The sequence below is a fragment of the Crassostrea angulata genome, chromosome 6 (genome assembly GCF_025612915.1).
Source record: "Crassostrea angulata isolate pt1a10 chromosome 6, ASM2561291v2, whole genome shotgun sequence".
In the NCBI taxonomy this organism is placed as follows: Eukaryota; Metazoa; Mollusca; class Bivalvia; order Ostreida; family Ostreidae; genus Magallana; species Magallana angulata.
In genome coordinates, this window is record NC_069116.1 from 31,424,602 (window position 1) to 31,443,002 (window position 18,401).

The 18,401-nt window shown below is 33.7% G+C and overlaps 2 protein-coding genes across 3 annotated transcripts; one reads left to right on the forward strand and one right to left on the reverse strand.

Moving 5' to 3' along the window:
• The first annotated feature begins 324 nt into the window (after positions 1-324).
• LOC128188309 (lysosomal acid lipase/cholesteryl ester hydrolase-like) lies at positions 325-4,157 on the forward strand. The gene is made up of 8 exons (XM_052859282.1): positions 325-473; positions 1,178-1,289; positions 1,760-1,958; positions 2,162-2,402; positions 2,699-2,854; positions 3,088-3,159; positions 3,300-3,368; positions 3,885-4,157. Exons 1-8 carry the CDS (start codon positions 384-386, stop codon positions 4,116-4,118), a joined length of 1,173 nt encoding a protein of 390 aa, XP_052715242.1. The 5' UTR covers positions 325-383; the 3' UTR covers positions 4,119-4,157.
• LOC128188307 (NEDD8-activating enzyme E1 regulatory subunit-like) lies at positions 4,135-18,103 on the reverse strand. Of its 2 annotated transcripts, XM_052859279.1 has the most exons (20): positions 18,029-18,103; positions 17,813-17,916; positions 13,434-13,494; positions 13,125-13,155; positions 12,931-13,002; positions 12,762-12,841; positions 12,285-12,394; positions 11,700-11,809; positions 11,100-11,162; positions 10,921-10,984; positions 10,393-10,484; positions 10,226-10,285; positions 9,881-9,941; positions 9,528-9,676; positions 8,872-8,910; positions 6,581-6,617; positions 6,238-6,324; positions 5,150-5,292; positions 4,742-4,812; positions 4,135-4,587 (listed from the first exon to the last, which is right to left on the reverse strand). In XM_052859279.1, the coding sequence occupies exons 1-20, from the start codon at positions 18,085-18,087 to the stop codon at positions 4,428-4,430; spliced, it is 1,653 nt and encodes a 550-aa protein (XP_052715239.1). In that variant the 5' UTR covers positions 18,088-18,103; the 3' UTR covers positions 4,135-4,427. The 2 variants fall into 2 exon arrangements, with proteins under 2 accessions (XP_052715239.1, XP_052715240.1); XM_052859280.1 differs by lacking the exon at positions 8,872-8,910.
• Positions 18,104-18,401: the final 298 nt, after the last annotated feature.

Below are 18,401 nucleotides of genomic sequence, written 5' to 3' on the forward strand. Positions count from 1 at the left end.
AAGTTAGTACGTCGAACAATCTATAAAAATATAATGGGGAATCAGATTATCAATTTTAATGTGTTCGGTTTTAAATGAAGAGTTTCAAATTTGCTGAAACATGTAATTATTTGCAGCGTTTCTGTTTGATGGTCACTCACCCATGAAAAAATGCATGCAAATCTCTCTCTCTCTCTCTCTCTCTCTCTCTCTCTCTCTCTCTCTCTCAACATGTATTTCAAAACAAATGAGATTTACTTTTGAACAGGTGCTGAAAAGACATATGTAGCATTATGAGATAAAACGTCAAAGATAAATAGGCCGACAAAGACGTGTGATAAGAATAAAACTGCGTATTATTCGAATTTGAGGCACGCTTTAAGGTACATGTACACATTGTGACAATGTTTCGGTCCTTATCCTTCTTCACCATCCTTGTATTTTATTTCGTCGCCAAAGCTTGTTGTGACGATCCCGAAGTTTATATGAACGCAGTAAGTGTCACTGTTTTAAGGTGTTGAGCGATCTCTCTATGTTCTATGATATTTGATATCATTGATCTGAATATTGAACAATACTTTGCTTTATCAATAATAACACAGGGTAAACGGGTCATTTTAATTTTTCAGAACTAAGTCTCGTGCCCGATATTTCATTATTTTGTTATCACCATGTAAAAACAATAAGATATGTTCAACCCTACCGCAAACACGTACTATTTTGTGAGACGTCAGGACTTGCCTGCATGCATCTTTTAAAAATGCAAATGCCCCTGAAACTGATAGGTCGCAGGCAACGTATGTAGAATATTTCATTATTTTTAAATAATTGCGGTAGACATTTATAAGTGCCAGAAGCATAGCAACATTGAATTTTAAGTAGATTGTATTTGAGAGCAATTTAAAATTTCCAGAAGAATCTGGTGTTTTAGTGCTTAGTTTCAGTTAATACTAAATCTTATACGATGCAAAAATCTTTTTTAATTAATTGTATTGATACCTCTTTTCTGGCAAGATCAAGTGTCCCAATTCATATGTAGAAGACTTTCAATATGCATTTCAATTACACAGTTTAAAATTTGTGTTGATGAAGAAAGATGGGGACATTAACAATTTTAAAATGGGTTTAATAGTGTTGCAATAAATAATATATATATATTTCTTTGCTATATACTTCACTGTGCTTTTCTCTTTGACAGACCAGTCTTATAGTTTATAACGGATTCCCCGCGGAAAATCACTACGTAGAAACAAAGGATGGATTCATACTGAATATCCAGCGAATCCCGCACGGTCGGTTTGCAACAAAAGGTATATTCAAAGAACTTTTATATTTCACCACCACCACCCCTAAAAACCCTAAAAAAAACCAACAACCCATGCGCAGATCCAGAATTTATTAACGGGAGATCCGAGGTATATTTGAGTTTGCCGGGGAAAAGAGGGGGGTGGAGGTCCGAGGCATACTTTTGTAATTTTACTATGAAAGATTAAGAAATTTGAATTTTACAGATCCGCGCATGAAACCCACCGCCGTTTTGCCTTCCAAACTTATCTATCATCCTGAAACTGGCGTAGATCTTTGATACCGCAAATCCTATATATGTAATTGTTATTTTTCTAAAATGAAAAATTAAAGATAATACCCAAACCAGTTATAATAACGGCATACGGTGTATACTGATTAATCAGAGTCTGTTGTCTTGCGGGTTTGGCGTTATTTTCTTTTAAGAAACAAAATCGATCATTATCATTGATGGCACTGATTGTCGTTCTTCAAGCAACAAAGGGTGTTGTGGTGGTCCAACACGGACTGACAGGGGCGTCCGACGACTTCCTAATCAATCTGATTCCCGGAAGTCTAGGCTTCGTGCTGGCAGACGCCGGATATGACGTCTGGCTGTCCAACAGCAGGGGCAACGTCTACTCAATGACACACAAAAAGTACAACCCCTCGCAAGACGAGTTTTGGGATTGGAGGTATCTATGAAGAGTTAGATATGAAATAGTGCGTTTTGAATTTGGAATTGACTTATCATGCACAGTCCCTGTTTTATCGTGTATTTAACCTCTGTATACACACCACAATTCCGTAATTGAACGAGAATTTTTAGTCCAAAGACTACAGAAGGTTACGTGGCCAGATGATGCAATATGGTTATGGTGACGCAATTTTGTTCCAGTTGGCAGGAAATGGCGGAATACGACCTTCCCGCCGTTATCCACTACGTCCTCAATACAACCAACGCGACAACAGTCTACTACATCGGTCACTCCCAGGGGACGATGATCGCTAACGCCCAGTTCAGCGTGGACAAAGACCTAGCCTCCAAAATCAAACTGTTCATATCCATGGCCCCGATCGCCAAAGTCACGCACGTTAAAGGGCTCCTTGGATTCATCAACCCGTACGTTACACAGAAAGTAGGTCTATATACATTGAAATGAGAAATTAATTAATTCAGGATATAGGACATAGCATTCAGATCCAGGTTACTATCTATCTATCTCTCGATACTACTCGCCCTCAATTCTGAGTACTCTGAGTTACCCAAACCAACTGAAAAAGGATAAGCGTGAACCCTCCAAACCCCCCCCCCCCCCCCCCCCCCAACTTTTTATAGCAATTCGCCGCTCGCAACAAACACCCCCTCCCTCCTCTAATTTTTTTATCAAGATATCAAGAACATGAAGGAATCGCATGCAAACTTTTTTAACAGGAAGCAGAACTGGTGCTAGGAAAGAAAGCCTTCGATCAAAACTCCACCCTGACAAAATGGTACGCCGACACGTTCTGTACCTTTCTGCCTGCACAGTATATATGTAACGGACTATCCTCCATTGTCATGGGCTGGGACAGAACAAATCTCAACTGGGCAAGTCTTTTTTTTTATGTTGTAGATGTATTATCATTGTTAAATTCGTTTGAAGACGAAATTAACGGTACCAGTTTATTTTCGTATAACAATGGTAAATGAAATCATTTTTAATACGTCATAACATACCGACGGTTTGTCATGAACCAACAACAACAGGCGACGTTAGAAAGTAAATGTAATTCATGAATCGTAATTGTGTAGTATGTGTACACAAAGTCATGTTTTAATAGACAAGAATCCCCGTTTTCACGGCTCATTCAAATGAAGGGGCATCTGCCAAAGACATCATCCATTTCCTACAAGTGAGTTCAAGTTGACGGGTTTTTTTTTTTTAACGTAACATCGGCCAAAAATTTGTTGTGCGATTGCAAAGAATAAATCATTGTCATAGAAAGTTGTAAACATAACATCAGTGGGTTTTTTTTCTATTCTACCTACGCAGGGTATCAAAGCTGATAAATTTCAGAAATACGACTATGGACCTGATGGTAACATGAAACGCTATAACCAGGTGATAATATTCACAGAAATACAAGAATTCAAATTATTAAAGTTTAAAATGTAAAGTATTCCACAATACTGAAAATAAAACCCAAGTTTTTTTATGAAAAATCAAAGAAAATTTTTAAAGAAGTTTTTAACACATTAATACCAATTTAGAATGAACATGACATTCATCATAGAACCATTTTAACAAGGCCTTGGACTTTCAGTAGGACGTAGCTACAGGTTTGTATTTCTTGCGTCAAAACAAGTTGAAAATGATGCTGGTTTCAAGCGAAATATACACCAATTGCGTAGTCTTGGCTCAAAAGCCAGCCAAATCTTGTTGATTTCAAAGAGCCATGGCTGAGTAGCCTCCAATGATGTAGAAAGGCCTACGTCACATTGCTGTTTGACACAACTATCCAAAGTCCAAGCTCTTGTTAAAATGGTTCAAAGTTTTCAAAGTGTCTAACATCCCAATCTTGATCATAAATAAAATCTAGTTGGAAATATACAGGATTTATTGAATATGCTTTTGTAGACGACGCCTCCAGAATATCACCCACAAAACATGGCGGTCCCAGTGGCCATGTTCTATGGGGATAACGATTTCTTGGCAGACAGAACAGACGTGCAATATCTACTGGACAATTTACCTAACATTGTTTATCAGAGGGAGCTCCCAAACTGGAATCATGTGGACTTTATCATTGGAAAAGACGCCCATCAACTTCTATACACAGACATTTTAAATCTTATGTCGAAATACCAGTGATTATTAAAACTTCAAGCTTTATTGTGCCACAATATGTGACCATCATTTTTATTTCGTTTTTTTTTTTTATTCCTTAGACATGTTTACAATTGTAAGTATTTCCAATAACCTAATAAAAATTTTTATCCTTAAAGTTTAAGAAAAGAAAAAGCTTTGGCTTTGCACAGAAAATTATTATAAACTAATGTTATTAAACTGCATTGCAGCATCCGTCTCATTCTGAGGTAAATTGAGGCAGTTTATACATGTAAATAAACACATTGAATAGCATTAATAACAAAACATACAACAACTAAAGAGCTCCAGCTGTTATAACTTAACGGCAAAAGAAGTCTGCTTGACGGCATTGTAGATGAACGTATTGTCTATTGGAACGAACTGTCCTGTGATTACTTTGATCACTTCCTGAGCTGCACATCCGCCCATGATGGACGCAATGGTGTGAAGTTCTGACGCTCCATAGCGACATCTGAAAACAATGTAGAAAATAGCTAACCAAAGTGTGCTCAACTCTAGTCTATATAAAAATTAATTTTTTTTAAGAAGGGGTGGGGGTGGGGGGTATTTAAGAGGATGGTTGGGGGGGGGGGGGGGTGACACATGAAGTTTAAATATTTACTTACATTTCATGGATGTAGTCTTCCTTCACATTGGATGTTAATCCCCATTCATGGATTAATTTGGATATAATGCCCTACAACAATGAAAAGCTAGCAGTTACAAAATCAGTCATCTGCTCATACTTACAATAGCTTGTTCTTTGGTTTTCAGAGAACTTTGTGTACCCTATTAGTTTACATCATTGCATTCAATGAAGTTTAAATCAAAACTCGACAGGAAATTGATACGTATTAATATTCATGATAACAAAAGGGGGTTGTCAAGCACACCAACAGAAAATATTTAATGTTGAGTACATTCTTGATGTTGTCATGCATACCTATAGAAAACATTTAAGGTTGTTTATGCCCACTGTTGGCTAGGCCAGAGAAACAGAGTGAGGCATCAAAGGGGGATAACTTAATACAGACCTTGAGCAACTGAACATCCGGCTCCACCTGGTCATTATCTCCCCCTGGATATCTGTTGTATTCCTCGTAAAATCTGTCCACGCCTCGCAGTAACACGTAGAATATCATCTCACTATCCCCATCCTCATCCTCCAGGTGTGAACCTACAGGTACAGGTAAATGTGTACAGTAAAACACGCTTATAACGAAGTCCCAGGGACGGACAATTTAACTTCGTTATAAGCGTAATTCGTTATATCCGTCAAGTTTACAACATGAAATACAGACTTGGGGAATGAAATTCACTTCGCTGTAAGCGTCAATTCATTATAAGCGTGTTCGCTATAACCGTGTTTTACTGTATTGTATGCATCAGGTGGAAAACAATGGTTATAAAATGGCTATTCCCCTTACTGAATGATAAACAGTAAAATATGCTTATATCACGGTGCCAGGGAAGAGTGATTTTACTTTTTTAAAAGCGTAATTCATTATATCTGTTAAGTTTATAACGTGTAATAAAGTTTTCGGGAAAGAAAATCACTTTGCAGTAGGCGTCAATACATTATAAGCATGTTCGCTATAACCAAATTTTTCTGTACCAATCTTGAAGTACATTCTGAGGTCAGTTTAAAATATATCCTTAAATACAGGTTTTAATTCATCACCTAGGACTTGCAATTCATTCTGAAATAATTCTTACATACAAAGTATTGAGGTCACATTTAGGGTAGAAAGTCTACCATGATAAGGATCATAAATAATTGAATACTGGTAATTCATGATGAAAGGAATATTTGATTTTTTTTGTGTGAACATATTTGGTACATGTACTGGTAATACAGCATATTCTTTTCTTTATTGCATCAATTTTTGCAACATATTCAAAATATGTCAATATTTTAATAAATTATCATCAATAGGAAAGCATAAATCAATCATCTTGAATAATACCATATAAATTTGTGTGGGAAAAAAAAAACGTCAAGTATTTAATAACAAAATATTTTAGTTTCTTTAACCAAAAATCATTCATAATAAGAAAAATGCTTATCAATAAATAATTCTGCTTTCTAAATAAACGAATCCCAGGTAAACCAATATTCTACCTATATCCTGGGTGTTGATCGTTTGACTATTGTATTCTTCCGCTAGACTTGTACACCTCAAAATTCGAACAAAGGCAGAATTTTTACCTGCAAAAAATAAAAAAAACAAAAACAAATTAAAACAATGTCATGAGAGAGAAATGTTTGGTTAAGGATAATTGTGAATTGTTAAATCAACCTCTTCAAATTCTTTACAAATATTTTGAAGTATGTGTTATAAAATAATAGCAATTATATATGATTGCAGCATTCTTGTATTCCAATGGTTTGCATTATTATCAAAATTGATTATATATAATTTAATTAACAAAGGTATTGTAAATATCTATGAGTGTATACTTACAAAATAATTTGATTTCCTGATCTGATATTGATACACCCTGAAATAATGAGAGAAAATATATAATACATATAATTATACACTGCATGTAGTGTGACATGTACAAAACCTAGAGTACATGTACATGTATATAATGCTGTCTATTACAATACATGTAGAACATTTATTCATTTAAAGGCCTGTGTTTGCCCTTTAAAATGGTTGTCTAAGAAAATCAACGATTATTTTTCGAATTCATTTTGATTCTATTTCCTTCATCCTTATCTTTTTTCTGCACAGTAAATCTTTGTAAATTTACCAAAAAAACCCAGAAAAAAACAAACAAACAGGAATCAACAGCCCCTTTTTCTAAGAGTGTTCTTGGGTATTGTAACATCACCATTAGCCACAAATCTGTTTTATAGAAAGGCCATTCTTAAAATCTGGATATACATGTAGGCAGGTTCTCTGAACAGATGGGGTGAGGCAGAGGGAACCATACACGTGCATATCAAGCCTTACGCCACCAGGGGACAAATTAAATCAATGAATGCTCCTGAGGAAAGGGTTCCTTTAAATATGCAATGGCAATTAATCTAAAATCCCTGGATGTATTTCCACAAAAATTTTGACAAAAACAGTTGTACTTGACAAACAAAATAAATTTTTTAGGGGGCAAACCAGTCCCCAACAGACCAAATGGCCAGGGATGGAAATACTTACATGACACTTAATATATATATATTTCTAATCAATTGATCTCTATTATACTAGTATATATGTACATGTATATTTGAATATATACACTGAACTATACTAATTCAAAAACTCTGATTATACTTTGATGGTTCTAGCTAAGGATTTGAGATGATAAAATCTATCTTACATTTTAATTAAATTAAACCTATATATACCAACTACTTAAAGATTCTGTAAACATTTTAGAATCTATAAACTTTTTTTTTAATGAAGAAAAGGAAAATTCTTTAAGATTTAAAAATTCTATATGCTAGCCAGTTACCGGTGTATACATATATGTAGCCACAAACAGCATATATATCAGTCTATGAAACTATTAAGAGAGCAAATAACAGAATTTATAACATGAATTCACAAAACAAATGATCTGCCAAAGGAAATTCATGCCATGCAATGTCGCACAGATACAACATTTTTGTTTTCTTTCTTTGAATTTTAACTTGCTTCTTACACATGTATGTTTCGTTAAACTATTTCTAAAAAGCCCATTTGACATTTTTTTTTGGTTGGTTTTAGAATATGCATGCAAGCATCTTGTGCTTAAATATATACCAGTACATGTATTTGCACATTTCTAATCTTATAAAGAAAGTATGAATCTATACACTTATCCCCAGAATTCATCATGCACATATAACATGCTAGCTAGGGAATCACTTTCAAAGGAAACAGCTGAGTACAAATCAAAATCTGACTATCCCTCCCCCTTCTTTTTATGACATCAAGATTAGAAATGCATCACTTGGTGGTCATCTTTGATAATGACCTCTTTCATTTTGAGTCATGAACCAATCAGAAGGTTTCTTTCATAACAGTCATGGTATTCTATTCAGCAAAAAGTGATATAATATATACATTACAATGCCCTGTCAATCAGAGATGACTTTCACAAAGCAATGCATGCCAAAACCTAACAAAAAGGAAAAGAAATTGGAGGGGAAGGGGGCTAATGTTATTAGATAGATGGAATATGCCAACTGCCAATGCCTATAACCAGTATAAAGCTTAAAGTGACAAACACAATTTGTTTAGTACCATTTCATTAAAAAAGAGAAAATCAGTGGACCAAATAAAATTAATTTGTAAGTAAATATGAATATTTAAAACAGGTACTTTGATATAATAATTTCTCCTTATTTCAGATTTTGGGTTGAAACAAATGCCCATTTATCAAACTAAACACTTTGACCTTTTGGCATTATTACAGTCTATAATTTTAACACTATATCATTTGGCAGCTGCTAAGTGCAAACGAACTGGGTAGAGCATTCAAAACATATTGTCTATGTTTATGCAACCATTCATTCAGTAGTAAAATTAAGATATGAATTCAACGAGAAAGATCATTAGATACGCCTTTACTTCTAACTAAGCCTTTAAAAAATGTGAACCAAAAAAGAATGTTCACAAAAACAAATAATTCTGACATTCCGTTTCTGTTGCCTGCAACACAAGCAGGCAATTGTCTAGAACACAGAGAATATGTTTGGGTGTGAGTGACAAAAGCAAATGAAACTTATAAACATGAAGAAACAAGTCAAAAAGTTAATGCGTACATTGGTCAACTCGGGCCCAATCTCGCTCAGCTTAACCTCCTAAAAAGAAACAGCGGTGATCAGATAGTGGTAGTTTGGGGGGATTCGTTTCCTATTTTCTCTTACTCGTACATGGACGTCAGACATCATTTAATTTTGTTACATTGAAAACTTATGTCCCAAAAAACATTTGTATTTTTATTTATTCCAAATAAAATTAAAATGTTAAAAATTTGATAAAAAACCATTACTATACCCTTTAACCAAATTTAGTGATGTTAGGAAATTATTGAGGCTTTCTTAACAAAGAGTTATAAACATTATTCTATTGAAAGTAAGAATTCAACAACAATAAAGTGGGCGAGTGCTACATTTGTATTATTGTACCGGTATATAGGAGAAACCTTTGTTTTCCAACTGAATACTTTCCTGAGGAAAACAGGGTATTTTGAGAAAACTTTATCCTCTCCATCCGAAAGATGTCAGATAATTTGACTTTGCAGAGGTTTAGAGCAAAGGAAAGAACTGCTGCAGATTCAGAGTGTCACATTGTAATTTTGAGTCTTCAACAAAGTAGAAACTACAACTTAAACATCCCATGTTCATATCTACTGATCCAGAAAGGAAAAGAAGAAAGTCATACAATACTTCTACTATGTTCTCAATCAAAAAGTTACCTTTGCTAGACTGTTGATTAACATATTGACTTTGTCTGTTATGACAGCAACGTCTTTGTTGGCCTGTTCGATGTAAGCGTTCTGTAGCTGAATGTATCTCCCTGAATCTGCGGTCATGTCTGGTATACTTCCTCGTAAAGGTAAAGCACCTTAAATAAAACAACAGCTGAAGATCATCCACAGAGTCAAAGACTTAAAAATATAATCACAAAATTTCTCTTTTATTAATGATAAAGATGATCAGCGTGTTCTTCTTATTACCTTGTAATATCAATGTCTGATAATTATAATAACCAGCTATGAATTCTTTTGGATCAAAACACAAAAATGATTTTTCAATTATCAATCATTACCATTTCCTTCATTTTCAACAAATTCTTTCACAGCTCTCAGTAAAATCCAGAAAGGCTTGCTCTAAAATCAACAAAAAAACCCCAACAAATCACTTATGACTAAATGATAATCTTCAATTTTATAGCTTCAATCTAAATCGAACTTGAATACCAGGCAATCTTTTTTAAATTCAAAATTTGACACAAGCATCCTTTATACTCAGGATTACATGTGGGAACATCTGGTGTCAAATCAATAACAAAAAATACTGAGTGTTTACCTATTGCATAATCAATTGTACAGGAATTGTGGTGTGAATATACATGTACATCGTAAGTTGGGAATTTTCATGTACTTTAATTTACCTCTGGTGAAAGATTAATTGCACATGGATCATTGAACAGTTTTTCTACTTCACTTGGTATCTGAAACAAAATCCAAACAAAATCTGACTTCACATTTAACACAACTAGTTGCAAATACATGTATTAATTATTAGTCATAAAGAATGGCACATGCAATATTGTCTTACTCTGGTTGGAACTAATGCCATGTTAACACTTTTGATTGCTTCGTCAAAGTTTTCTTCATCTTCCGTAATACCATCCTCATTTTTTCTTATACCTTGATTAAAAAATTTACATGATACATTAGTATTTAGATGCAGTCTAAGTACCAAATGTACATACTTATCTTAATCAACAATTTACTAATGACTACATGGTTTAAGAGGAAGTCTTTAGAGAGCATTGGACACAGTAAAATATCTAGATACTGTGAAATCATTGAAATTGGTGGGGGCCAATTTTCGTGGATTGCTTAAATTTTACAGTTTGTTGGGATGTAATTTCGTGTATTCTCGGATACTTACAAAAGGAAATATGACTTTATAGTCCTAATTTATTTATTCGTGGAGGATGTTAATTTGTGGGTGAGCGGTGCCCGAGAATTCCACGAAAATTGAGCCACCACAAAATATACTAATTCCACAGTAATACTGCTTGTAATATTGCATAATTTATAACATATTTTTCTATAAACACATTGAGTAATATATTACCTTCTCTTATCATCTGTTTTAATTGATTTTTCTCTTTATAATTTTGTGGTGGTGAACCATTATGCTGAAATTGACAAGTTTTGTACATAACATCAAAGACTGGCTGACAAAATAACCTCCCTTGAATCAGACTTAATAAATGTAAATCAAATATGTGTTCTTGTGCTGCTGTGTCTTACCTCATTTTTCCACTGTTGGAGATATTTATAGATTATAACTAGCCATGGCGTGTGTGAATGATCCTAAAGAACAGAAAAAAATTACTTTATCTTATGAAACTAATGTAAAAGTAAGGCATATTTTTTAAAATCAGGAATACATATACATTTCTTTCTTACATAAAACATTTTTGATATAACAAATAAAAAATCTGTATCAAAGAATTAAATTCTTTTGTGTTTGGGTTTCATCAGTATTTGTGAACATCAATTTTCGTGGATTTAATAAAAAACACATATTTCAAGGATAAATAAATTTGTGAACAGTGATCTTATCAATACATGTGTATTTTGATGAACATTTAACTTCATGGATCGATCACCTTATTCAAGAAATATTGATGAAACCACAGTAAACAGAATGAATTTCGACAAATTCTAGGTCTTTCACATACACTGTAAAATTGCACCATCATAATGAAATGTCCATTTCCTCTGAAATTAATTCAAAGTCCTTTGTTGGGCTCAATTTCATTTCTTTTGTTGCTTATACTGTATTTATTGGGCTCAATTTCATTCCATTTGTTGCTTATACTGTATTTCTTATTTCAAAACTCTGACCTTTTTGTTCATTGTATCCATATTGAGACTATCACAGTACTTAACAAGGGCGGGGAACGGTCGGTCCAACCGCAGGTCTTCATGGGCGTTGTCAGGGTGAGATTCTATCACTGTAACCATAAGATTCAAAACATGATTAGAGAAATCATATCATGTCTGGAAATTTATCATTGCATTACGTTATAACCTTTTATAATCACATTATTGTATTCTAATAATAATCATTCTTAATATCACAGGATATCTTTTGCAAATTATGATTGAAGCTTTCATCAGCCTATCTTTTAATGAATCAAAACATAACTGCCAATACAAAATATCAATTTTAAAATCTGCCAATTTTTTTTTTTTTTGGTAATAGCTAAATTATGAATATCTGCAAAAAAATAAAGCGCTCACAATTCAATGAATTTTGTTCTTTTAAAGAATGAAGTTTACAGCCAAAACTTCCTGATGCCAAATTAACCCTATGTATGGCTCCATTTTTGACTTGATTAATCTCTGCATGTACACAAATGCAAAGAAGTCTAAATCACTTGACTTTGTCATCTTGAACATGAATTCGGTGTAATACTCCAGCAGTACCTGTGTGTTCTTTTACCACCAGTCTCATGTACCCAATGAAGCCATAGGATCGACAAACCAGGAGGGGAATGGATTGTTGCCACAAAACATCAGCTAACTGTAAAAGTACCCTAAACAAAACAAAGATTTTTTAAATTCTTTTCACTCAACTTTAACAACTACTATTTCATAAAAAAAGAATTTTTTTTTTACAAACTAAAACAATACTGTGGTTTCATTAATATTCAAGGGCATCAATTTTCATGGATAAAGTGAAAATCACAGTTTCGTGGCCAATAACCCTATCAATACAAAATGTTAATAAAAACTGCACTTCAATGAACACTTAATTTCGTGGATCAACAAAACAACAAAATCCACGAAAATTGGTATCCAACAAATATTGATGAAACCATAGTATCCTGCATTTCTTTTTTCACTTATTTCATCAATACATGTATACTCTTTATATGAAATATATTATAAAAGAATGCCTACCTTTCAGATAGTCCAGTTGCTACAACAATTGTAAATTTCTTGAAGAATTCTGGGTTGTTTTCGAGCAGAGTCTCCGGATTCTGCATGTAAAATGTAAAGAGTCATCAAAACTGATTCAGAATATTAATGTTACCAAAACAATACAACAAACTTTTTTAAAAATACAAACCTCATCTTCATAGCATCCATTGACATCATCATTCAGTTCATTCAGGAGCTCCATGGCAGTCTTTGCTCTTGACTGAAAGATCATAGATAAACTTGAATAAAATTAATACAAAGAAATTTATGCACAAATTTCATCAACTGATTTTTATTTTTACAAATGGAATGATTGGCAACAATAGAAAAAATCTCTTTTACCTCTCCAATATTCTCTTGTGATAAAAAGAAACTGAAAAAGATAACAGAACAAATATCAAATGCCTTACCCTACTATTTTTTAACATACTTAATTCTGAATTATTTTTCACATGCAAAAACTAGTACATGTATATTCTATTCATAATCACATACATGTACATGTATAAAAGAATGTTTCAGAAATGTAAAAAAATTTCTGGTATTACGGTAAAAGAAAACTGATTCAAAACATCACTGAAAATAAAATAAAATATAAAAGACCGTTATACATGTCACAATTTCATTTAGATGTTATGTAAGAGTACTTACTTATTTCCCACATCTTCTCCTTTGATTTTATTTCCATCCACAATAGTAAATGAACCAACTCCTGAAACAAGAGAAAGAGAGAAAATTAATATCCTTTTCATGTACCGGTAAATACTTTACACTACGTTAAATGCACCATTTCCCCTCATTGTGGAATAGAGTATAAATTGTACACGTGGACAAATAATTTTGATTCTTCATATACCTGGTTTCTCATGTCCATTTATTATTAAAGTTTACAATTCAAGATTTGGGGGGGGGGGTGTTAAAACTGACTTTTAGTCACTGATAGTCGATGAGTAGAGAGAGATTCCAAAGTACATGAACAGTACTTTTTTAATTTGATTACCAGTCTGAGAGTAAACAAGTGTTTAAACAGTTCATTTTGTCCCGTGGTCTCAGTACAGTACGTACTACACATGATACAGGAAGTCTCCACAACAGATCTACATCCCACCTACATAACATTTCTTCCTCTCAGTTTCCTGGTCTTGTCTCCTACTTTTGATACAGTCCCAATAATAACACATGTATTAAGCAAGACACACATATCTTATTTTGTATATCATATCCATGTATACTTACATACATAACATGCCCATATAATTTCATAGAGTGCACATGCATTGGGATTAAGGAGAAATAAGAGCCATTCAATTACTTTATTGTCAGTGACACTTGTGGCTACCTGCACCAAGTTCCAATACTGAAGAGCACTTAACAGGTAAATTTAAAATTAAATGAGATAAGAGAGATCTCATTTCTAAAGAAATATAATTGCTCTCTGGAATACAAGTTATAATAATGAAAGAAGTTTCTATTTTCAATGACACTATATTTTTTATCTTGCACAATATTTTTGCTATAATTAACGACAGAAAACAACAAGTGTCAATTAACAAATGTAGTGTTGCCTTCACACATTTTATTTCTCTCTCTCTTTTTTTTTTTTTTTTTTTGCATTTTTTTAATGTGTACATAAATTCTCTTCTCAAAACTTAAATCTAATATGTCTGACAACTTCTGTTCTATTCTATATGAATAATGGATCAAAACACTAAATTACATTTTCCAGCGATTCACACCATCAGATTATGTTGGTAACTCCAACCAAATCATGCTTATAATGTCAAACTAAATCATGATTTTTTTGTAAAACAGTAAAGAAATTAATGGTTTTTGTAACTGCGAGTATCTAATGGCTTTTTTTCCCTGATATTGCATTGGGATATGGCTGTTTCAATGATGAGACATGCTTGCTATGTTTTCAAACTTCCTGGTGATCAGTCACATAGAATTACATTTTTACAGGTGGGTTAAAGAGCAACTCCACCTGGTACCACAGAACTACAAATTTTGAATATGAAGTTTGCTCCAACAGTACATATCGTAAATACCTAAAAAATATAAAAAGACAAAAGCGACTCATTGGAGTGTCCAATATTTAATACATATGCAGACCTTCATCCTGTAAGCATGAGTTTGAACAGCTATGCTACAACTTTTCTAAATCATAAAATGTGATAAGAAAAAAGGACAAAATCTTTTTGACCAGCCTAAACTTAGCCTTATCACAGTCTCTAGAGAAAAAATTTGATGTCCTGTTATGTTAAGAGCAGCAGGACAATTGGTGATATTATAAAAACCGCTTTGGTTGGCTTTTTATGAAAGCGTCACAATAAATTGAGTCAGCCATGTCAGGCATAAACAATACACGCCGCCGTTGTGAAAACTTATGATTGGTCAACTCCTTTTCTTAGGTGGAGTTATCGGTACACGCCTATGCAATGCCAGAGCTGATGGATTTCTCAGAACAGTTCCATTTTCCCCCAATTTGGAGTAATTATCGACTATCCCCTATGATGAAATTCCGTGCAAAACTCTCTCTCTCTCTTTGATTATGTGCATAAGCAGGTGTTAAACCATAGTCTCAAGCTACGGTCCAACGTACGTCATTTAATAAAATATAATGGTCAAAAGTTGCATGAGCTCCACATTCATTTCATGTATATACCGTAAATGTATAATGTACATGTATTACCTACTAACTCACCAGTTGACGAGATATATATGAATTCCACGATTTATACAACTTTCGATCAAAAGTCGACAGTCAATAAACAAATAGAACGATGATATGAAAGAACAAGACGGGAGTGGAGAGTGCAAGGGGGTATGTACATGTGCGCCTTCATTATGCAAGTGTCCGATTGGTTTCTCCTTCTGTTACCCTATCACCTTCGGTGTAAATATATGTATACTAAAATATCCCAAAACAATTTACTGCAAATTTCTTTATTTTGCTTGTCTCTGAACCACCGATCGACAGATCCATATACTGGCATGGTTCCACTGCTTTGTTACATATAAAAATGACAGCTCTTGATCCCCTTTTCGAGTAAGCCTAAAGGTTGTATAGTTAGAGAAAGTTTGGGGCAAGTAAAGCGACAATTACTATCACCAGTAAACTAAATGACGAATTATTTAAATTGATTATTTGCATAAAATGTGGTATGATATGATGTTAATCTTTTCAAAAATAGCGTTATTTTTGTGTCCCGTAAATTGCAATTTTTTCGTAAGTATGGTATGCACTGTAGATTTATATTTACTAACCCAATAGCTACAGCTATATGTACCATATGTATGTTTTATCACAAGTGTACACTTTCAAAAAATGCCCCAATTTTGACAGTCACAAGTAGCCCGGAGAATTGTTCATTCCCTGATAATTTGTTGTTCTGTCCGTGCATAAAGTTTGTGGTTAATGGGCGGGTATTGTTTACGCATGACATAGCTGATAGAGTTGAACTCGAATCGATCGGAAAAATCCAACCAAATTGGTTTTAATAATAGCGAGCGCAGCGAGGCGGCGCAAAGCGCCGCTCGCGTAGCGAGCTCCATAGACAACGTGTACGAACTGAGGAAATTCGAGTTGAAATCTGCACATTGTTCAAAGAAAATCTTATGAGGCCACGTGAAAACGTTCTACTATCCCAGTGATCCTTTGCGGTGCATAGCAACATGGCGGAACAGAAAGCGTTTCTACGGAAAATTCTTACCTGTAAATCACATACATCATTTTCATTTAACAATCAAAAATCCTTTTAAAAACATTAAAGTAAACAACACATAATTATGCTTACGTAAAAAACTGTACCTATGACGTCATTTCCTTCCCCGAATTTGTCCGACAATTTACGAAAACTGTCGAGCGCAAAAAGTTAAGTATGACGTCACAGTGATCTTGCGTTTAATATTCCCGCGATACATTTAGAGGTGGATCAAGCATCTGTACTGAATGTAACGTGTAGGAAGTACACAGTAGGGAGTCACCGTTAATACTGATACTGCGCTCACTATTAATGGTGACTCTTTGGCTGATTAGTTTTGTTTTGATGATTTTTTTTTTGCTCAGTAAATACACATGCAAGTTCCATGCTAGATTTATTGTCATATTGATCCAATCATTGTATACGTTAGGTAGGTGACAAAAATTATTAAAAAGAAAAGTCTAATCATTATTAGATCTACGTGTAGCCACGTCATTTTGTAATGAATAAATAAAAGAAAAAAATTAAACTGTTAAAATATCTACATGTATTTGTTATAGTTGCATATGTGGTCAAACCTTTCAATAATATTGGATATCACACACTAAAAAAAGGGAGAGGGCACATGTCTACAACGCTTATTTAGCGTACAAAAATTAAAAAGATTAAAAACAAAATTGATGTCACAGAGGAAAATAATTAAAACACCGGTAATAACAAGGAACAAAATGAGACTGAAATAACACAGACACACAATTTATTGATTTTAATGATCATTATTAAAAGGTAAAGAAGATATAAAAAATAAAAAAAAAAAACGGCTTTGTGTTTATCAAAATATTTTAATAAGTCTGTTTAACATTTTATTAATGCTCAGTGGTAGTTTTTTGTTTAAGTGTATAAACCTAGGAAGGGGCCATTGGAATAAAAGTTTGATATCTTCCGGTTCCTTGTGGTGGTAAAAGTTTTCGAGACAAAGCCAAAGTTTTTTGGTTTGGTTAAGTCCACGGGTTGCATTTAACAATGATGACAGATGTGTGACTCCTTCTGCGCTCGCCCCAACGGTCACACCGTAAAACATATTATACTATTGGTCATATACTCGATTCGCTGATCTCCATAAGTTTTTTTGTCAGGAAATTGTCGTGCTATATCACTATTGATTTTTTTTTACTTTTACATCCTATTTAAAAGTAACAGTTATCTCTTTTTGAAGTTGGGGAAATCCGATTTTATTCCACTAAGAGCTAGCTATTAAATATTAGATGTGGTATTAATAAATAACAAAAAATAAATTTCTTGTTTGATAACTAGCAGACATTTCACCTGGCAGAATGAGATTTTTCAGAATTTCAGTCCCAGTTGCTGTAGCATTTATTAGACACACTCGAGCTTGTTCCAGCGATGTTTGTCCATGGTCACCCCACAATCTACCAAAATATAAAATCATACGATAACAATTCATGAACCGGTCGAAAAGGTATCAATTTTTATTTAATTTTCTAATTATTTGTTGAGATGTTTTACAAAATTGCATATAACCTTAGCTGTCGATCGTATTTATTATTTTTGTCAAGACCACTCTTTCCTTTGGCGGACATTTTGGATTTTCTAAATGTGAAAAGGGAACGATAGGAATTAAAAATTCCGGAACACCCCCCCCCCCCAGTCTGTCCAAAATCTGAGAAAATATGCATAAGTTTCTTCTGTGGTTTACTCTATATATCAGGCACGTAGCATCAGGGGGGGCCAGGGGGGGCCTGCCCCCCCCCCCCCACTTTTTCTCGCAGCAAGAAATTTTTTAAAATTTACATATAAAAAAATGAATTATAATGGAGTTGGCCCCCACACTTTTTTTGAGGTTAGTAAAAAATTGATATGAAGAAAAGGAAATGAGTAGTCAAATTGAATTTTT